The 24,112-nt window shown below is 37.2% G+C and overlaps 1 protein-coding gene across 1 annotated transcript in view; it reads right to left on the bottom strand.

Moving 5' to 3' along the window:
• The window catches only part of LOC113105347 (uncharacterized), a 32,643-nt gene extending 17,984 nt beyond the window's left edge, over window positions 1–14,659 (bottom strand). Inside the window, exons 1-4 of the mRNA XM_026266387.1 lie at window positions 14,330–14,659; window positions 13,551–13,657; window positions 10,495–12,494; window positions 9,848–9,987 (exon numbers count right to left, since the gene is read on the bottom strand). Coding sequence (XP_026122172.1) covers window positions 9,848–9,987; window positions 10,495–12,494; window positions 13,551–13,657; window positions 14,330–14,659 — 2,577 coding nt within the window. The remainder of the gene's footprint in view (window positions 1–9,847; window positions 9,988–10,494; window positions 12,495–13,550; window positions 13,658–14,329) is intronic.
• Window positions 14,660–24,112: the final 9,453 nt, after the last annotated feature.

Below are 24,112 nucleotides of genomic sequence, written 5' to 3'. Positions count from 1 at the left end.
TATATTTATAAGATGTTTAATGAGGAAATACGTTTGCAGTCTTTATTATACAGTGAAATTTGATAATTTAAAATCAAAATATTAAAGGAAAAGTTTAGTCAAAAATGAAGATATCCAGAAAATGTACTAACCCTCAGGCTATCCAAGATGTAGATGAGTTTGTTTCTTCATCTGATTTGGAAAAAAACTTTTTCACTGGAAATTTTAAGAGGGACTAAAAGGGCTTGGTTTAACTATATTGAAAATGGATATCTTGATTAAATCCGCAGAGTAGCTCTTAACTAGTTACTCTCAGAAGTTAAGTATAGTAAAACCTAAAGCTGAAGTCTTAGTGAGGTCAGCAGAGGGCGCTTAAATTAAAGTCCATGGCCTGCATTCATCAATAATCAAAACTTTTAAGAAAATGATTAGAATTGTGGGTGTCACAACTTAGAATTAAATAAACGATCCTAGTTAAGAAAAAAGTAAGTTCAGAAAACATCTTTAACACTTTAACACTTTAATCACTACATTAACTACGGTCATGTTCACACTGTCAGTTTCAGGGATTGACATCTGTATTTCACTACATACATCCATACATACATAACAATCCTATGTAGAAATTGTCAAGCTAAATTAGGAGTTCTCTGGGAGGATTCTTAGAATCTTTAATAGTATGAGCCCAGATTCTCTGTGCTCGTTTCTGGATCAATCCAAAAGCATTTTGACCAAACCTCCTCTTTGAGTCTCAGCCCTAGCAAGAAATATAGGTGTGAGAAGTGAAGCTAGGCATCGAACCCGCAGCTGACCCCTGGGTGCAGCATCAGATGACTTCCCACCGCTCCGGGTGTGTGTCCATGGTGTAACGATCAGAAATCACTAACCAATTACAAATGTTAAGTAAAATGGTGATTTTATTATTTTTATTATAAAATTCACATTTTCAATCCTAAATGAAGCAGCCCCTCCTAACTTCACTTACATGAGTGTCTGCAGGACTGTTAGGAGAGGTGGATTTAAAGATTATTTATTTAAAGATGTCTATCAATGCAAGCAAGTGTCATTTGGTCAGTACTTGTCTTTCGAATATCTAGGGATTGTGCTAAAAGGTGCTCCACGCATTCTGTTTATTATTATTTACAGGCCCCCAAAATACTCTTCAGCATTTGTTGAAGAGGTCACAGAAATGTTATCAATGATTTCCTCAGAGTTTGACTGTTTTGCTATTGAAGGGGATTTTAATATTCACATAGATAATGCAGAAAACAAAACCACAAAAGAAATGATAACGGTTCTAAACACTTTTGACCTGATTCAGCATGTGCATGGACCCACACACAAAGGTGGACACACTCTGGATCTAATCATCAGTAGGGGTCTAAACATTTCATCCATTGTTACTAAGGACATAGCACTATCTGATCACTTCTGTATTTTCTTTGATATCTTGATCACTACTCTGCTCTTTTCATTTATTAAAAAAAAAAAAAAAAAAAACACCTGTCTATGCGTTCTGTACTAGACTAACTGAGACTTGTCATGGCACTTGTATTCTGTTGTTGTTCGCTTGTACACCTGACTGCTTCTATTGTTCTCATTTGTAAGTTGCTTTGGATAAAAGCGTCTGCTAAATGATTAAATGTAAATGCAAATGTAATGCTACCACTAAATCTAGATCTGTCTCTGTCAGAAGGAGATGCATAAAGGAGAACACAAGTGTACTATTTATGGAGGCTATATCTTTAACACCAAGCATTTCTGCAGACTCTGTTGATAATCTCCTTGATTCTTTTAACTTAAAAGTTAAGAATGTTATTGATGATATTGCTCCAATAATAGTCACTAAGAAAACAAACAGACAGAAATCAGTTTGGAGAAGATTCAGACTATAAAGAGACAATGCAGAAAAGCAGAGCGGATGTGGCGGAACTTAAAATTCACTTAAAATTCACTTAAAATTCACTATAGCATCTATAAAGACAGCCTTCATGCTTTTAATGTGAAACTAGCCACAGCTAAACAGAATTTCTTCTCAAACCTTATAAACAGTAACTTAAATAACACTCATACTCTTTTTGCCACGGTTGAGAAACCCCCCCAAGTCAGATTCCCAGTAAAATGCTCTCCAATGAGTTTGCTTCCTTCTTTTCTGAGAAGATCATCAATATCAGGAAGGCGATTAGCACATCCTCAAATAATGCAGAGGTCAGACTGATTCCGCCAGAATATAAAAAAAGATACTATGTCTACTTTCGTAGCAATTGATAGCAAAATTCTGGAAGACATAGTGCAGCACCTAAAATCTCCATCCTGCTATCCCCTATTACCCTCCTGAAAAAGAACAATCTTGATAACACCATTTTGAGCAATTTTAGACCAATATCTAATTTATAGAAAATTATAGAAAAGGTAGTTTTTAATCAGATGAACAAATACTTAAACTCAAATGGATACCTGGACAATTTTCAATCTGGTTTCCGACCGCATCACAGCACAGAGACAGCACTCATTAAGATAATAAATGATATTCGCTTAAATTGTGACTCTGGCAAAATATCGGTGCTGGTATTGCTAGATCTCAGTGCTGTGTTTTACACTGTTAAACATAACATACTATCAGAGAGACTGGAAAACTGGGTCTGGCTTTCTGGGATGGTACTCAAATGGTTCAGATCATACTTAGAAGGGAGAGGATATTATATGAGTCTAGGAGAGCATAAGTCTAAGTGGATGCCCATGACATGCGGAGTCCCACAAGGCTCAATTCTCGCACCGCTCTTGTTTAGCCTGTATATGCTTCCACTAAGTCAAATAATGAGAAAGAACCAAATTGCCTACCACAGCTATGCTGATGATACCCAGATTTACCTAGCCTTATCTCCAAATGACTACAGCCCCATTGACTCCCTCTGCAAATGTATTGGTGAAATTAATAGTTGGATGTGCCAGAACTTTCTTCAGTTAAACAAGGAAAAAAACTGAAGTCATTGCATTTGGAAACAAAGTTGTGTGAATGCATACCTTGACTCTAGGGGTCAAACAACTAAAAATCAAGTCAGGAATCTTGGTGTGATTCTGGAGACAGACCTTAGTTTCAGTAGTCATGTAAAAGCAGAAACTAAATCAGCATACTATCATCTAAAAAACATTGCAATAATTAGATGTTTTGTTTCCAGTCAAGACTTGAAGAAACTTGTTTATGCCTTTATCTCCAGCAGGGTGGACTATTGTAATGGGCTCCTCACTGGCCTTCCCAAAAAGACCATTAGACCGCTGCAGCTCATCCAGAACGCTGCTGCCAGGATTCTGACTAGAACCAGAAAATCTGAGCATATCATACCAGTCCTCAGGTCCTTACACTGGCTTGCAGTTACATTTAGGATTGATTTTAAAGTACTTTTACTCGTATATTAGTCACTAAATGACCTAGGACCGAAATATATTGCAGATATGTTCACTGAATATAAACCTAACAGAGCACTCAGATCATTAGGATCGAGTCAGTTAGAAATACCAAGGGTTCACACAAAACAAGGGGAGTCCTCCTTTAGTTACTATGCTGCTCGCAGTTGGAATCAGCTTCCAGAAGAGATCAGATGTGCTAAAACACTAGTCACATTTAAATCTAGACTTAAAACCCATCTGTTTAACTGTGCATTTATTGAATGAGCACTGTGCAATGTCCGAACTGATTGCACTATATTTTCTAACTGTTTTAAATTCATTTTAAATAAGTACATTTTTTTTAAGTTTTAAAATTGCTTGTTTTATTCTTGTTATTAGTTTTCTTCTTTATCATTTTACTTTCTTTTATGTTAAGCCCTTTGAGTTACCATTGTGTATGCTATATAAATAAACTTGATTTTGTCTGCATTCGTGTAAAAACACATTTGATGCGCATCATTAGCCGAGCAAATCTATGTATATGGATTTCTATTGTCTGCTGTTAATGAATAACAAAGATGCTGATTTAAATATACAAAAGAAAATGGGTGTGCATTCTCTCCTCAGTCATACTAAATTTAAAATCAAATTTAGACACATCAGTTTATTAGCAGAGGATGAGAGGAGCTCACTAACCTAATCGATCCTCAACAGTGATGGAAGTCTTACTGAATCACATCGCTTTGTTTTCAGGTAAATCTGTTTTATTTGTATGAATGCTTTAGAGAATATTGAAAAATATATGTCTTGTGTCTTTTGGCTATCTATACCATAAATAACAACAGTAAAATAAAGTGCATCTCTGTAGGACCTACATTTTTCACATGTAAGTTGGAATTTTCTGTCTCCATTAAGTCACATCTGAATTCTTTGTAATCGTCTTTGCCTTTATCAAAGTAGTGGATCATTTGAAACCAATTTTTTTCTTATTAACCTGACTCAGTTTCTTCTAACAGACGTTTACTATGTCATTCTCACATGATGATGTTCTGGTCCGAGAGCGTAAAATTTGGAAAGAGGCTCCAGATTTCTGTTGAAAGCACTTGACTCTGACTTGGCCACCGTCCAGACTGATGAAGAGTGGAGCAAATTAAACAAGTTAAGAGCTAAATATGGATCTAAGACTTGGATTGGAATCTCTGATGACGTGTACAGCTGGCGCTGGTCTTTTCGAGATGAACGCCCCACATACACAAGATGGGATGAGAATCAGACAGATTATTATGGAAAAGACCAAGACTGTGTAATGCTTCATTCAAATAGATACTGGCACTATGAAAACTGCAATCTTAAATTTGTCATTATTTGTCAAAGTGGTAAGACTCATATACTTTTATGCATACATTATGCTTTTATTAATTCCTACAGAGAAATGGTGTATTGAGGAGTTGAAGTCAAACATGCTTAAAGCAATTCAAATATATAAAAAGGTAACTCTGCTGAGGCTAGTTACACCAGCTAAATGTAACAAAGTTGGGTGTAAGCCTTATGCTGGGCTAAGACATGCAGCCTTTCATGAATACTTACACCTGTTGCAACATGCCTAATTCTACACACAACTTAAAATGCATTTTATATCCATCCTAGTCTTAAAACCAGGTGTTTGTCCAGCTGGTGCAACCAGTCCCAATGTTGTTTTGGGCTCAGAATACTGTTTGAACTATTCATTTATTCTTGAAATTTGGTGAACATTTCGGATTCACAGTCATGGATGTGCATGACTTAACATTTCAACATGCAGATGATTTTTGGATAAGATTTTTCAACTTTGTGTTGAAGTTATATTGACTCTCCCATTGACCCCCACTGGCTTCCAAGCAATATGGCAAAAATCAACACTTCAAAAAAAAAAAAAACACAAAAAAACAACCTTCCAATAGCTTGTGAAACACTATCATATGAAATACATGAAATTTACTACTCAAAGCTTACTTAAAATTGACACTTGTCTTCTCATTTATTAATCTACATTAATTTAACATAGTATAATATATAAAATAATAATGAAGCATAATAAATGTTATTGTGTTTTACAATAGTAAAAAATAATAATAATAATAAAAAAAAATAATAATGTTTGTACTAAAGGTACATTTCTGAGCAAAGGGTGAAAGTTCTTGCCAACAGTTATTCTGATGTTTCTCAGATCAAGGGCCAGTTCTAAATACTGATCAAAAGATGTCCTGGAAACAAGCTCAGAGTTTCTGTAGAGAACACTTCACAGACTTATACACGGTCAAGAACATGAGTGAGAATCAGCTGCTAAGGACGATGACCCATGATGATCAGAGCTGTATCTGGATCGGTCTGTTCAGAGACTCCTGGAAGTGGACAGATCAGACCAAAAGTAAGTATTTTTATTTTTATAATATTTATTTTTTTATTTAAAAACAGAAAAAAAAAAAAAAAAACTTTCTTGCAGCTTGTCAAACACTAAAATATGAAAAACATGAGAACTTAAAATACAAAGTGAAAGTCGTGACATTTGCCAAGTGTGGTAACCCATACTCAGAATTGGTGCTCTGCATTTAACCCATCCAAGTGCACACACACACACACAGCAGTGAGAAGTACACACACACACACACACACACACCATGAACACACACCAGGAGCAGTGGACAGCTATATATCCAACTGTGGGTTCAGTGCCTTGCTCAAGGGCACTTCAGTCATGAGTATTGAGGGAGGAAGAGAGCGCTGTTCTTTCACTTGACATGACGTTTTCATTTAGAGATCAAAGCATAAATTGCAATGTAATGCAATGCTGATTGAGGGCTGAAGAAATCAAGGCTCCTCAGAAGATGTGAGATGTTCTGGAGGCTTGTGAAGATCATTCCTCCGCTGAGGAACAGTGAAAGTAAAGCTTCTGGAAACAAACACTCCACAAAAGATTTGAGACTCTAAAACATGATTGATGGAGAATCAAGTAAAGCTGAGCTGCTTCAGTCCAGGAAGAGTTCATCTGGAGATATTACTGACCTTATTCTGACCTTTACTTGATCACAATCAGGAGAGATCTGACCCCAGGAAGATACGTGAAGTGTTTGTACTGTTACACTAAAAGAGCTTTTAATGATTAAAACACACTTAACTATCAATCAGAGACAGAAGACATGAGGAGATTGAGTGTGAAACAGGTTTAACAGGTTTAAATAAAAATGTAGTATGTGATTTTTTTTTTTTTTATGTTAAGATTGTTAATGACAGTTTTTTTTTGTCTTTATGAACAAGTATAATGTATAAACCTAACAGAAGTTATTTTTTTTTTTAATTTGCCATCTATTAAATCTTTGACCAGACATGTATGTTTAGTTAAAAATGAATGTTTAGTATCACTTTCTAAAATGATTCAATGCTTGTGAAAAGCCCATGACTTAAAATCTGTCTATATTCACTAACTTCATTCATTTCATATTGTATTTCGTTTCCTTGTACCCACATGTGTAATGACAATACAGTTGAGTCTAATCTAATCTAATATAATGTTTTATGTGAGCGAATCTGACCACCCTCCGTCTCTGGATTCAGGCCTTCTTCATCATCATCATCATCATCAGTAAGCACAATTCTATTCTACTTCCACATATGGACTGGACTGAAACTTCTCCCAAACATGTGCTGGATGATTTCTCATGTAAATCCCTCCCTTCTTTCTCTAATTTTGTCTGCATTTGTGTAAAAACCCATTTGATGCGCATCATTAGCTGAGCAAATCTTCGCTCCATGGATTTCTATTGTCTGCTGTTAACGACTAATGAAGATGCTGATTTAAATATGGAAAAGAAAATGTGTGTGCATTCACCCCTCAGTCATGCTACAGTATGTTTCAAAGCATCTTTAGACACTTCTATCTTTCACCAGAGAGTGAGAAGAGCTGTTAGCTGAGGTTCGGGAGCGGGGTCACGCCCCAAACAATCACCTGACTTCCCCAAACATCTATATATATTGGGCCGCCTCATACCGTACCATTTGTCTTTTTCTCTTGAGCCCACCCTTTCGCTCACATTCTCATCCATTCAGCCATCCTTATTCCTTATTTCTCTTTCCTTCAGGTTGTTTTGGGGGGTCCTAAATATACGATCGAGACGATACCCCCACCTTGAGTCTCTCTGGGCCATCAATTCGAGACGCCCTGATCAACCTGACCATAAACCCATTCCCTTTACCCTTTAATCCATAGCTTGTTTGTGGCGTGGTCCTAGCTCGTGAAAGCCAATCTATCCTCAACAGTGATGGATCAAAGGCTGATGCACCTCATTCTGTTTTCAGGTGAGTCTGCTTTGTTTTTATGAATGTTTTAAAGAAAGCAATTTGTAAATTGGTCTCCATTAAGTCACATGTGAATGCTAAATAGCCGTTTACACTTTCAGCAAATTGTTGGATAATAAAAAAATCTTGTTAACCCGCGTCTGTTTCTTCTAAACAGGCTTTCTCTCAGTCATTCTGTGTGACTCTCATAGACTCACTGAGTATGTTCTGATCCGAGAGTATAAAACATGGGACGAGGCTCAAAACTTCTGTCGAAAGAACTACATTGACTTGGCCACTGTCCAGACTGATGAAGAGTGGAGCGAGTTTAATAAGTTAAAGGCTAATTATCTGTCTGACACCTGGATTGGACTCTATGATGACGTGTACAGCTGGCGCTGGTCTTTTCGAGATGAACGCCTCACATACGCGAGATGGGATGAGAATCAGCCGGATAATTATGGAGGAGACCAAGACTGTGTAATGATTCATTCAAATGGATACTGGCGCGACAAAGGCTGCGATATTAAATGTGTCGTTGTTTGTCAAAGTGGTAAGACTCATATACTTGTACACACACTGTACATTTTCACTAATTGATAAAATTATACTCGTCCTGTTATCTTGGGATCAATCTGACCCCAATATTTCTTGAAATTTGTTGAATATGTATATTCATATTTAGGGTCATTAATGTTTCCACACATAGATGTGTTTTGGAAAGGCTGTACAAAAGCGTTTGTGCTGGGATTGTCTAGTTGAGTTTCAGTCAGCAGATGTGCCAATTGTTCTTTTTGTTAATTTTATCATCTCAATTACTAGACTGTTATCTAGTCAGATAGTCATAACAAATATAGAATTTATTTTGCTGGTAATTTGAAACAAAATGTCCTCAAACACATCAGAAATAACACAATAAAAATAGATTGGAAATATAACATTTCACACACACACAATTTTTTTGTCAAAAACCACAGAAACCAATGTGGGTTAATTAAATACATGTGGATGAAGTGCATACTTGCACTATAGGTTAAGTATAATTAAGGTATAAGTTAATCAGTTGTTCTGATGTTTCTCAGATCAAGGGCCAGTACTAAATACTGATCAGAAGATGTCCTGGAAACAAGCTCAGAGTTTCTGTAGAGAACACTTCACAGACTTATACACGGTCAAGAACATGAGTGAGAATCAGCTGCTAAGGACGATGACCCATGATGATCAGAGCTGTATCTGGATCGGTCTGTTCAGAGACTCATGGAAGTGGACAGATCAGACCATCACTAGCTCTTCTCTACGATGGGCTCAAAGACAACCGGATAATTATTTTGAGAGTGAAATCTGCGCTGCTGTTGGTGAGGATGGTCTGATGGCTGATGAGCTCTGCTCAGAGAAGTTTTTCTTCTTTTGCAAAAGTCCATGTAAGTATTTTTATTTTAGAGCAGTTTGTGTTTAAACCAGCTAAAACATCATCTGCCTGAAAATGGATGGACAGTGTTACGTACTTGAAATTGTCTAGGGCATGTACCGCAACATTTATATATTAACGTACTGCTGAAGGTGGGGATATGGTGGAAGAACACATGACAGACTCTTTTAAAGGGAAAATTAGACTGGGCTTTATTCTCAACAAGCCAAAAGGCCACTGGACCCAGTCAAAACAACAATAATGTGCGCTTAATACAATGTGATATAAACAAAGACAAACAACAAACAAACAATAAATGGGAAAAGAACAAAAAGTGGCGCCTAAAGGAAAGAACAAAATATAACAAAAATATCCTTAATCTAAACCTAATCTAACCAAAACAAAAATGTAGAACACAAACCGAAATCTTCAGTGCATCCGGCACCCTAACTAAATTACCTATAAAACAGAAATACAAAGGATGGCGCTCACTCCTTACCTAGTGTGTCTAACAAATCATCGGCTACGGGTGCAGTGTATATCGCGATATACTAACCTGCGTTCTCTTCCCAGAATGGCAGTTTTAACAGATATCTCAAAGCGAATAAAAAGCTAGACACAAACTAATCTCGCCCATGTTAAGGCGTAACAAATACTTAGAAACACAAAGCACATAGCACACAACTTAATTGGCGGGCAGAAACAGTCAAAACCTCAGTTTACAGCAGATAAACTCATTCCGCTATAAAACGCTCGATTTACCACAGAGGAGTTCACAGTGTGCTCCGGAGAGAAAGCATGAATGAACACATAACCCGTTTTAACCAGCTGGGCAGCCTCCGATTGGCTCTGAAGCGGCGCCTTGATGATGACTGACGTCCAACTCGGCCAATCACAGCAACCTGTGAGCAGAGAGAGTAAACTAGAGACAGAGAAGATAATGAGCATAACAACCGACACATGCTCAATACACCGGCGTGCACAGATCAATGAAAACAGAATACGCGTGGAGCGTAACACCTCCCCCCTTAAGAACCAACTATATGGCATAGATCAAACATATAGTTGTTCAAACAGTGATCAAATCCCGCAATAAGCAACTCTAGATAGTGCGTCAGCTATAACATTTTCGACGCCTTTCTTATGTTTGATTACCAGGTTATAACCCTGTACAATCAGAGACCAGCGCATCAACCGTTGATTCAGATTATACATACGTGACAGAAAAACTAGAGGGTTATGATCTGTAAACACCATGACTGGAATACTACTCGATCCGACATACACATCAAAATATTGAAGGGCCATTAAGAGTGCTAGTGCCTCCTTCTCGATCGTCGAATAATTCAACTGATGTCTGTTGAACTTCCTGGAAAAATAACAGATAGGATGATCAATACCATCTTTACCTTCCTGAATTAACACAGCTCCAGCACCAACGGCACTTGCGTCTACATCGAGTTTAAAAGCAGAATCACAGTCTGGTGCAGCTAAAACGGGTGCATTACAAAGAAGACCTTTGATCAAGTTGAAAGCATACTGACATTCATCAGACCATAAAAACTTTCGGGATGGACTAAGAAGTGAAGTCAGCGGGTGCGCAATCGTTGAAAAGTTTTTGCAGAAACCACGATAATAGCCAGCCATCCCTAAAAATCGACGGAGTTCACGTCGGGTGGTGGGAACAGGGAACTCGACTATAGCAGTAACTTTTGCTTCTACTGGGCGCACTTGACCTTGACCGACTTCCTTCCCAAGATATGTGATAGTGGCCTGCCCAAATTCACATTTAGCTAGATTTAAGGTCAGCGATGCTTTCTCAAGACACTCAAAAACAGTTCGCAGTGAAAACACATGTTCTGACCAGTCAGTAGAGTAAACCACTAGGTCATCTAGATATGCATTACACTTAGGCACCCCAGCCAACACAATATTGATGAGTCGTTGAAAAGTGGCTGGTGCGTTGCGCATGCCGAAAGCCATCACGGAGTACTGAAGGAAACTATCAGGTGTTACAAATGCGGAGATGTCAGAAGCACGAGACGTAAGAGGAACTTGCCAGTAACCTTTTAACAGATCTAATTTACTGACATAACAAGCTGAACCAAGGTTATCAACACAATCTTCCATGCGCGGCAGTGGAAAACAATCCGGTACAGTTACGGCATTTACTTTTCGATAGTCAGTGCAAAATCGTGCAGTACCATCGCTCTTTGGCACTAATAAGCACGGAGAACTCCAGGGACTATAACTGGACTGAGCAAATCCATGCTCTAACAGATACTCAACTTCATTCCGCATCAGAGCTCTTTTTGCTGTATTCACGCGATACGCATGTTGTTTGATCGGAGCAGCACCATCCACATCAATATCATGCTCTAACACTGTAGTACGAGAAGGTACGTCGTTAAACAAAGTTGGAAATTCATTAACCAATTGCATAATATCACATCCTTGTTGTTCAGTTAAATGAGACACTCGAAATGCAAAATTAGTTAATACCTCAGAATTCGTAAGTCGAGCACATTGCTGGTAAGTGTGACGTAAGATTACTCCATCGTCCTCAGGATCAGTCATTTCTACAGCCGTGCAAGCTACTAAAACAGGAGATGACACAGGGACAGTAATTTCATCTGAAAGTAACACATTCTGGACAGTTTCTCTGTTGTGAAAAGTCTTTAACATATTCACATGACACACACGAGTCTTCCTCTTCCTATCAGGAGTTCCGATAACGTAATCTGTATTACTGATTTTTCTCACCACCTCATACGGTCCAGAAAATCGTGCGGATAAAGCAGACCCTACCATAGGCAGCAACACCAACACCTGATCGCCCTTGTTAAAGGTACGCTGTACAGATTTACGATCATAGCGACACTTCATTTTTTTCTGAGCAACTTCAAGTGACTCCCTTGCCACTGAACAAGCTTTATGCAAGCGTTCACGGAACTTGATCACATAATCTATCACATTCACTTTAGGATTAGTCTCTAAAGACAAAAGATTCTCCTTGAGCATTTTCAAGGGTCCTCTGACAGTGTGTCCGAATACCAATTCAGCAGGACTGAATCCAAGGCTTTCCTGAACTGCTTCTCTGATCGCAAACAAAAGTAACGGTACACCCTCATCCCATTCCTTACCCGTATCCATGCAGTACTTTCTGAGCATTGCCTTCAGCGTTTGGTGGAAACGCTCAAGTGCCCCCTGGCTTTGAGCATGATAGGCACTTGCGACCCTGTGGGAAATATTTAAACTGGACAACACCTGAGAAAAGATCTTCGAAAGAAAATTAGTGCCTTGATCTGTCTGCACAATTTTCGGTAAACCAAACGTAGAAAAAAACTTCACCAGTGCTCTAGTTACAACAGGTACTGTAATCTTCCTCAATGGAATTGCCTCCGGGAATCTAGTCGCAGTACACATTACAGTCAATAAAAACTGGTTACCGGTCTTAGACTTAGGCAAAGGGCCGACACAATCGACGATAACATGCTCAAATGGTTCCCCTATCACTGGAATAGGAACAAGTGGAGCACACGGAATGACTTGATTCGGTTTGCCGGTGATCTGACAGGTGTGGCAGGTGCGACAAAATTGTGTGACATCAGTTTTTAATCTAGGCCAAAAGAAATGTCTCAAAATTCGGTGATAAGTTTTCTTAATTCCTAGATGTCCCGCCAAATCGTGATCATGAGCTAAAGATAGAACTTGCTGTCGGTAACAGGAAGGAATCACAATCTGATACACACTACCCCATTCAGAATCATCTGCAATATCATAGCGCCACTTACGCATCAATAAGTCGTTCTCCACATAATATGTAACTTTCCTCTCTTGAGCAGTCTTTGAAGAAACAGCAGCAACAAAACACTTTTGAAGACTTTTATCCTCCTTTTGGGCAGAAATAAGTCTCTCGCGTGTCACAGACAGATTTATATTTAAGGAACTCGGAACAAGGGATTTCTCTACAGCTTTACTCTCATCAGCTAAAACGTCACTGATAAAAACAGGTGCCATAAAAGATGTACCCAAATCATCCACTGCATTTATCTTACAAGCCTGAGCTCGCGTCACCACACAAACTGGAAAAGTGTCAGGATAAGAACTCAAAAGTTCATCAGGTTGATCTGATGCAACTGGATTATCAAAAACTTCCAACAAAGGCATGATTTTCCCACCAGCTAAATCATTGCCAAGGATAAATTCTACCCCATTCACAGGCAATCGTTCACGAACGGCTACTTTCACAAAACCTGTACACAGTTCTGATTCTAGGTGAATCTGATGCAATGGAACTTTAATGAGACCCATCTCTATGCCCTGTACTAGTACATTACTGCCACAGAAAGTATTTTCAGAAAACGGCAGTACTTCTGCACTAATAAAAGACTGCATTGCCCCAGTATCACGCAGCATTTTAACTCTTATCTGTTCCGCAGAATTCCCAGTAATGGAAATTAACCCTTCCATCAGAAAAGGTGCATAGCTAGAATCAGGCTTATCACTACGTTCGACTTTAACAGAATCCACCAGTTTCACAAATCCAGCACTCTTAGGTACAGAACTCGACTGTTTTCGTTTTAACACAAAACAATCAGCAATTAAATGCCCCGGTTTGTGGCAATAAAAACATTCCCGATCTTCCTTTGACTTCAAGTTAACTGATTTTGGTCGTGATGAACTACTCGAATTCACTTGAAGAGACACCGTTTTCTCAGAACGTGCAGGAATAAACACATTTTTATGCGTTAATGCAAATTCATCTGCCAGGACAGAAGCTTGAGACAAAGAAGTTACTTTCTGCTCATTTAAATAAACGACAACCCGCTCAGGTATACAATTTTTAAATTCTTCTAAAATAACTAACTCTCGCATGGTTTTAAAATCCTCTGCCTTACTCGAAGTACACCACTTGTCAAATAAAATGCCTTTCTCCCGCGCAAATTCGACATATGTCTGACTGGAATGTTTCTTATGGCTTCTAAACCGTTGCCTATAGGCTTCTGGCACCAACTCATATGTACGCAAAATTGCAGCTTTCACTACCTCATAATTCACGCTATCCTCTACGGACAATGTAGCGCAAGCATCTTGAGCCTTACCAGTCAACTTGCACTGTAACAGCAAGGGCCAAACCTCTTTAGGCCAGTGAAGAGTTGATGCAATCCGCTCAAACACGCTAAAATAGGAGTCAACTTCTGTTTCACGAAACTGCGGTACAAGAGAAATATGTCTACTGACATCAAAATTGGTCCCCATCGAGCCAGCCCCCGTCGAAACATCAGCTGGCTGTAAGGGTTGCACAACTGGATCCGGTGTCACTTTAGCTGCACTCAATTCAAGCTCACGCAGCTTAACCTGAGTCTCCGCCTCAATTTCGAGTTGGCGAACTTCAAGTCGAAACTCCATATCAGCCCGACGATCTTCTGCCCGTTCACGCGACTCCATTTGGACTCGTGCTAAGCGGACTTTAAGCCGCACATCACCTTCTCCAGACTCAGCAGAGCCCGGAGAAAAAGGCTCAAAGGGCGGCAGAGCGGCCTTGGCACCAGAATCCTCTACCTCAGCCATTCCACCTCGCTCTGCTTCGCCAGGGCGACCACCAACACCTTCAACTACTGCAGGCAACACTAAAACACCTAGCTCCACCAACTTTTGAGACACAGTATACTTAATCTCTCTTTTTAGCCGCTGCCTTGAAACAGCAATCTGATAATGAGCAGCAATACGCAGCAAGTCATCTTTTCTACTTTTATTTAACTGCTCAACTGTAGGTGCACTGACAAAAGTGTCTAAATCAAAATCAGCCATACTTCTGAAACTAAGGTTTTAAACCCCACACACTAGTTACCACCTCACACAACACTATCTCTTCAAAAAAAACTGAACATGGATATTCCACCATCCACACCAGCAGTAATTAATATCTCTGGAAAATATATATATATATAGAATTTAAAGATCCCGGACGAGCCCCCATTTAATGTTACGTACTTGAAATTGTCTAGGGCATGTACCGCAACATTTATATATTAACGTACTGCTGAAGGTGGGGATATGGTGGAAGAACACATGACAGACTCTTTTAAAGGGAAAATTAGACTGGGCTTTATTCTCAACAAGCCAAAAGGCCACTGGACCCAGTCAAAACAACAATAATGTGCGCTTAATACAATGTGATATAAACAAAGACAAACAACAAACAAACAATAAATGGGAAAAGAACAAAAAGTGGCGCCTAAAGGAAAGAACAAAATATAACAAAAATATCCTTAATCTAAACCTAATCTAACCAAAACAAAAATGTAGAACACAAACCGAAATCTTCAGTGCATCCGGCACCCTAACTAAATTACCTATAAAACAGAAATACAAAGGATGGCGCTCACTCCTTACCTAGTGTGTCTAACAAATCATCGGCTACGGGTGCAGTGTATATCGCGATATACTAACCTGCGTTCTCTTCCCAGAATGGCAGTTTTAACAGATATCTCAAAGCGAATAAAAAGCTAGACACAAACTAATCTCGCCCATGTTAAGGCGTAACAAATACTTAGAAACACAAAGCACATAGCACACAACTTAATTGGCGGGCAGAAACAGTCAAAACCTCAGTTTACAGCAGATAAACTCATTCCGCTATAAAACGCTCGATTTACCACAGAGGAGTTCACAGTGTGCTCCGGAGAGAAAGCATGAATGAACACATAACCCGTTTTAACCAGCTGGGCAGCCTCCGATTGGCTCTGAAGCGGCGCCTTGATGATGACTGACGTCCAACTCGGCCAATCACAGCAACCTGTGAGCAGAGAGAGTAAACTAGAGACAGAGAAGATAATGAGCATAACAACCGACACATGCTCAATACACCGGCGTGCACAGATCAATGAAAACAGAATACGCGTGGAGCGTAACAGACAGAATATAATAAAATGTACCTGTCTTTTTCTCAATGCTCATCAATAACACTTAGCATTACAGTTTAGCATGTGCATCATCCAGACATTATTAATTCCTCAAACTATGCATCTTGTTGAGTTTTGCAAGGGCAAACAACACTTGTTTTCAACAAAAAAGCACTAACATTTCTTTAAAGGGATAGTTCACCCAAAAAGTGTCTCCTTCGTGTCACCCTAGTGCTACATTGGAGAGTATCTCACATGTAAACAATGTATACTGTTTTGTCCACAGCACTGTATACAGATACATTGTTTATACTTTGATCTGAATGTAAACAGTGTATCCACATACACACATTCATATGTTGTGTACACTATAGGGTGACGCAGAGGAGACAAATTACTAAAATTATTATAATTTTTTTCTTTGTGCACAAAACTTTTTCCTCTTAGCTTCATTAAATTACAGTTCAACCGCTGATGACACATGGATTATTTTAACGATCTCCGTGCTACATTTCTGAGCCTTGTTCGTGTGTATAAATATATATATATATATATATATATATATATATATATATATATATATATATATATATATTTATATATATATATCGTGTATATTGTGTATTTTTGGGGAATCTTGCATGAATAATATATCAACAAACCCCTCAGTAAAAACTTTCAGAATATAGAGAGGAATAAACCTGTGAGGTGAAGATACAAACTCATTTCATCTACTGATGAAAATATATAAAGTACAATAAAATAAATACCTAAATGTGTATGTAAATATTTTGGTAAAATGTAATTTTAAGACGACCTTGTTAAACTTTACATTTACTTTTATAATAACAGTACATTCTGCAGAATTACTGCACATGCAAGTAACCCCAAGCCAAACCCTAAACATATAGTGAGTACATATAGTTAAGTGATATTACTCAGTACTTACATTTATAGTTACATTGTAATAAGGACACATTAAAATAAAGTGTAACCATATTTTCTATCCACTAGTCTGAAAGTATACGTAAGTGTATATATAGTTATTCCTGTAGCATTACTGTCATTATTGTCACAGAGTGGCTACTGTGTGTCAGGTTGTCCTGATGGTGATTTTTTTTATTTATTTTTTATGTATATTTCACAGTACAAGTAAGGCAGCAGATACTGAGACTGAAGGTGAACGCAGGTGATGATGTCACCGGTCCAGGGACTGCAGACGCTGTGTTGAAGGAGGTGAACCATAATAATATAATCTCTAATACTGTTTGTGTTCTTACTACCCCTCATGTCCTGTCTGTCTCCGTGAAATCATTTCTAAAGTACTCTATACATTCTGTTTCCTTCTTTCAATCTGTTTATGACCCAGTAGACAGATTAAAGCTTTATAACCGTTCTGTCTTTGCTTCTGTCTGTCGTCAGGTCCAGCAGAAACTGCGAGAGCAGGGACTAGCAGCAGATGTGAAGTTCTCATGGCAGGAGCAGCCGAACGGAGTGGTGTTCCAAAAGTGAAAAACCCACATTATAGATGGATAAAGATGGATTAAAGGGGAAGATTATATTCATTAACTAACTAAATCAAAGTAACATTTTAAAATACATAAAATTTTTTTAAAAAAAAGTAGTTATAACTGTAGTTATTATAGTAATAAAAGTTAATAAAGTTCATTGTAGATAAATTACACTTAATGTTCTTTAATTGTGATCGTGAATTGCTTTTGATCTTTATTTTGTACTGCTCTCTGATGTCCACTTATAATGTTATCAAGATTTTTACATTAAAAAAACATGATAATTAAAAAGTAATAGGATATTTTGTCTCGTTTTAACCCCTTCATCAGAGGCTCTGTGTGAGTAGGTGTGGGCTGTAGACTGAAGTACACGCCCACTGCTGTGATTGGCTAATAGTTGTGTATGTTTGACAGTCTACATCCTTCACAGATGCTCACTGCTGTGATTTAGGGTAGAAATGCAGAAGTAGTTTGCGCGTCTCTAACTGAATGAAATAATGTCACGTTCTGTGTGTATATGTGTGCTACATTAACACGATGGAGGCACATTAGACACATTATTACAGTTATGTGGACTGAAGCTCTGTTTGGTCTTTTTGCTTTATGATGTCAAGACCTGAAAGTTGATTCATAGTGCATTGTCTACAATTATTATTATTATTATTTTTTTTTTTTCTATTATATAATTTAACTGAACAGCAAATAACAGATTATTCTCTAAACAAAGAAGAAATAAAAAAGATACATGCAAATTGGGTTTTAATGATTTAGACATTTTTTTAATGTTGTCAGTTGTCCTTCAGGTGTCACAGTTATGGACTTTTGAGTTATCTTTTGTCTTGGTTCTCCTGTCTGTGTGCCGTTGACTAGTTTTTCCTCGGGTCTGATTAGTTGTCTCTCTCACCTGTGAATGGTAATTATCTTGTTCGACCTCAATCTCACTGAAACCGTGTGTTTCTCCCCAGTGTTTATCCGATCTCATCAGTGTATGGTCGTGTTTCTTTCTTTGCTATTCTGTGGATATATTAAAGACTCTTGAAACTGTCATCTACTGTGATTAACAAGTTTACGAGTTTGTGCCATCAGGTTTATTGACGCTAATTCATTGTCTTTAGATCAAAGTGTCTTCTAAATGAATAAATCATCATTAGTTAGCTAAAAATAAACAACTGGTCATGAATTTACATATTTCATTCACATGAAAGTTCAATATACTTTAAATGTGTGTTGTGGTGATTTTTCTGCAGTTTTGTGGTGTATCTCTCGCACATCGCACATTTTTTGACTTTGTAATGTTTTGCTCTTGTTCAGCAGCCAGAGCAGTTAACAGATTAGGCCTGCTCCTCATGTGGAGAATATAACCATGTGTTTGCATTTTCATGGCTCTCTGTACCAATCACAATTCAGATTTAGTGTTCAGTATTCACAATTCAGTATTTTGTGTCGCTTCAATTTTTCAAAACAGTTTTTGAAACTCTTGCTTTTGAGTCTGGTCGTGAGAGAAATGAAATCTCTTAAACTGATTCATAGAGAGGTTGAACACTCAAAAGCTTTTCCTGAACAAATGCATCCCTGTGTAAATGTTTCCATTCGTCATCTGATGTAAGTCTTCTGTATTTGTGTAAATGCATTTGCTGTGCATCATTAGCTCAGCGAACGATGAATAGCTATGAACCCATTAACCCTTAATGATGCTGCTTTCACATACAGCATGCAAAACAGCTAAAAGTTGGCCAAAGTTGAAAAGTGTATTGAGTGTCAATGTTATAAGGAAGTAGAAATAGTTTCTCTACTACTAAACAATTTTGAAGCAGCTCGATCATTTGTGCAGATATTGTCTTTAGAGGATAAGTGTCACTGAAGAACATGAAGGCCTTGATTTTGATGAGTCACTTTCAGTGTTTTATGACTGTTATGAAGAACAGTTTGTGGATAGTTTGGAAATGAATGGGTGGTGCTGTAAAATCAATCCTACTTTCTCACAGTGAAGTTTATTTCACGTACTGAAGTTCCACCTCCATTGACTTCCATTCAAATAGAAAATGTGATAACACTTTCACTGCCACACATACTAGAACAACTTTCTTACACCAATAATAACGCAAAGAAAGGACTTATTCAAATTCATTAAATGGCTTTATTATTCTACAAGATCTTTAAATCTGTAACTTCAACTTAAATCAATTCATACATGCAGCTTTTCACCTACAAAAGCCAAATATGTCATGGTTTCCCATGCAAACTTCCTGTTCTCTGGATTGATTCTGTGTATATTTGTCTAAAGACATTTGATGAGCATCATTAGCTGAGCTACTCTTTACACCATGAAGCCCTAATGCTGCTGTTGTCAAAGAATAAAAAAATAGTGATTTCAGTACGCAAATCAACATGGGTGTGTGTTTACCCCAGCTCAAATCTATACTTTAATACTGGGGGCAATTCATTTTTAGCTAGTCTGTGGATAAGACCTCACTAACACAAGCTAATCTCAGCAGCAATGGAGAACCGGTTGATTCATCTCTTCCTGCTCTCAGGTGAGTGTAGTTTTTGTGGATGCACTTGATTGTTTGTTAGTATTTTTTTAACCTTAACCTCAGTTAGTAAGTCATTTTTATTTATCTGAATGCTAAATTATTGGATGTTTGCGCTGATTTTGTATAAACCCCATTCCATTTTTCCAAACAGTGATTTTGTCCGTCATTCTGTGTGGCTCACGTGAGTATGTTCTGATCGAAGAGTATAAAACATGGGACGAGGCTCAAGATTACTGTCGACAGAACTACATTGACCTGGCCACTGTCCAGACCGATGAAGAGTGGAGTGAACTGACCAGGTTGATAGAGAAACTACAGTTTTACATCTGGATTGGACTGTATGACGATGTGAACAGCTGGCACTGGTCTTATCAAGATGAAAGCGTGACTTTCTCACAATGGGATTCTGAACAGCCAAACAATTTGAATGGAAAACAATACTGTGTAAATCTGAGGAGCAATGGATACTGGTGGGATGAAGAATGCAATTTGACGTGTATAGTTATTTGCCAAAGTGGTGGTAAGACTCAACATCAGTCATTCCCGAGTTATTCAGAAATATATATTTTACTGTGTATGTTGATATCAGCAGAGCCATCAATTCAATCAATAAATCAATCAAAGATCATCACATGACATTTTATGGTAACCTACATGTTTTAGTAAAAAACTAAATAAATCGTAAATTAATGATTTATAGTTTTATTTATAGACTGAATTAGATTTGATTTCTCCACCAATTTTAGCATTTGTTGATTGATATATTGGTTTCTGTACCAGTTTTATTACATATGGATAGACATTGGTTTATTGGCCAATTTTAATATTGGAAAACGAACCAATAAGTCAAATTCGATGCATTAGACATTTTAGTTTAAAATAGAGGTAAATGTATTTGTATTTTTTGGGACATAATGGTTCCTTTACCTATTTTAGCATGTAAATATATTTTTAATTAATACATTTTATTCCTCAGTGATCTTAATAATAATAATAATAATAATAATAATAATAATAATAATAATAATAATAAAGACAATTGTTTTTATTACATGTTCTATGTCCATGTTATTTGTTATGTGCAAATGGGGCATTATCAAATTAAATGCACTAATTTACATACATTTCAATAAAATGAATATAAAGATTGGATAAAGCCAGGTTCAAAATTCTTGTTCAGTTTTGTCGTCATGTTAGAGTTAAAGTTTTTTTTTTTTTCCAGATAAGATTCTGGATTTCTCTTTTTATCACTACATAAATCAGAAAATACTGTCAAAAGAAAAACCTTTTCACCATGTTTATAAGAATAAAATGTTACAAAATCTTTTGTTTATGATAAAGGAACAAACCCCTCAGCTGAGCCCTTCAAAACATAGAACATTTAAAACATTTACAGCTGTGTTTTTGCATTTTATGTCATAAACAAGTTGGGTTGTAAAGTGAATGATCATTCTGGTGTTCCTCAGAAGGACAGCCGGTACTAGTCACTAATCCAGAGATGTCCTGGAATAAAGGTCAGCATTACTGCAGAGAAAACTACACAGACTTGATCTCCATCCGGAACGTGGAAGTGAATCAGCAGCTAACCGCGATGATCCAACATTACATGTGTGCCTGGATCGGTCTGTTCAGAGACACGTGGATGTGGTCCGATCAGACCAGCACAAGCTCTTCTCTGAGATGGGCTGAAGGACAGCCGGACAACTCGTTCGGTCAAGACTCGTGTGCTGCTTTAGATTACCATGGTCAGATTGCTGATGAAAGCTGCTCAAGGCTCTATTACTTCTTATGCCAGACAAGTACGCTGTTATTTAAATCATTTTATTTGTTGCTGTTGTTATTGTGTAGTTTCAAACATTTTCAAGCCAGAAAATCTTAATTTAAAATGAAATCAGTTGTGTTTAATGATATTGAATAACTAATATATGCCATTATATTATTTCATCTGAATCATTACTTGCCAAAGTTTAAACTGAGTATACACATATAACGCATTTGAACATTTGAATTAAAAAGTTCAATATACATCAACCCTGAAATTCATGTAACCATCACAAATTTTCATGTATCTGAGCCATTATCATGTCAAAACATTCACTGTGAGGCATCTTGAGTTCAAAGTGATAGTAATCATCTGGATCGCACACACACACACACATATTTTCTCTCCACAGTACGAGTGAAGCATCAGATTTTGAGACTGAAGGTGAAAGCAGGAGATAATGTCAATGATCCAGCCGTTAGAAACGCTGTGCTGATTAAGGTAGGCTACATACAACAGACATCTTTCTTTCCTTGATAACCATGTTACAAGGTTTAGTTGATTTATTTGTAATTCTAAATTAACATATTTTTTCAAACTAATTTTTAATGCTCTATGTAAAAAAAAATACTTTCATTGGTTTGATCTAAATTTGATTTAGTCCAATGTTATTTTAGTATCATTAAGATATGCTAAGATTATGCTACTATATAAAGCACATTTTACGCTACCTGACAGAACACTTTTACAGATAACTAATAACTTAAGTCAGTAAATATCCTGATATATACTTTGATAAAGTTGAGCTATAAAGAGCTTGGGTCTCTGAACAGAACATGTGTAATGCAGTTGACCTCAGAGACTCATGGTATCATGAATATAACTTGTGTAATCCTCAGGTCCAGCAGAACCTGCAAGAGCAGGGAATGGCAGCGGATGTGTAGCTATCGTGGCGTTAGCAGCCGAACGGAGTGGTGTTTCAATAACATAACTACGGTTCAACAGCTACAGACACAGAACTTTAAGAGTAACGGATGATTAAATATTACCAGTGAAAACTTCAATGGAGTACTGATGTGTAGAGTATAATATGTAAGGTTTAAAAGTTCATTAATTTTAATTGACTGATATCAGAGCAAATGAATTAAACAGATGTTTTCTTAGTGTTTTGTCTTGTTTTCTAGTACAAAAACCTAAACATGCTTAGATACATTTACTTAAGAAGTAAAATGACTTGAGATATTAAGTGTTCTTTTAAAAGATCTGTCAGTGCCCTCAGAAAAATAAACAAATAAAAAAAAATAAAAAAAAATGCCTCTTGCTGATATGTTGTCTCATTTTAACCAAGAGATTTGCCTAATTATATATTTTTCTTTTCTTTTTCTGAATGCTAATTCTAAGTGGAGCTTCTATTATTATCATTATCTTTATCATTGATATTAATGATTACGGAAGTTCTAAGTGGCCATGCATTATAATATTTTTTCTTCTTGTTTTCTCGTTATAACGACTTCATTTTCTCGTTTTCTCGACATAACGAAGTTCATTTTCTCGACAAAACGAAGTTCGTTTTCTCATTATAATGAATTCTTTTTCTCTAAGAAGTTAAAAAACTGCGCCAGCAGGAGGCACTATAGACCTGAATATAACTGATGGGGTGTTGTACACTATCCACTTTACTGTACGCGGACCTTCCTCGTGATTGCTATAATTTGTGCAGTCTTGTTCATTACTGACATTTAATTAATTCATAAATGTTAAATGCTTGAATCAATATGAATATTTTGTGTATTAAGTTCCTGCTAGATGCATGAGTTTCACCAACTCGTTCTGTGTCATAAAATAACTGCTTATCAAAACCAAGGTTGACATCACTGTATTCTGTTTATCTACAGTAGGACGGGATTTAACGATGCAGGCTGATGTGCTTCTTTTCCTTATTACTAATCTTTATTGTTAACCATATTGATGAGAAATGTGATGTATATGTAAAATCCATAGGCTAATTTAATTCAGTTTTGTCCTATAATGTTGTAATCGTTTTTTTCTACACACACACACACACACACACACACACACACACACATACACTACACGTACACATGGACGCTCTTTTCAAACAGAAGCTTGTAACACATATGATATCTGCCACATCATATAATGACTACTACAAATTACAAATTATATATAATTTTATTTCAAATAAAGGGAAAATGAAAAGTGAGTTTAATCCAAGCAGCTCTAATGGCGCGGTGTTGCCATTTAAACATGTTAATTACAAAAACAAAACGTTCGTTGTACTGTCTCTGGAA

Source organism: Carassius auratus, chromosome 7 (assembly GCF_003368295.1).
Source record: "Carassius auratus strain Wakin chromosome 7, ASM336829v1, whole genome shotgun sequence".
Lineage (NCBI taxonomy): Eukaryota > Metazoa > Chordata > Actinopteri > Cypriniformes > Cyprinidae > Carassius > Carassius auratus.
The sequence above is the reverse complement of the archived record's forward strand: the minus strand, read 5'-3'. Positions and strand labels throughout refer to the sequence as shown.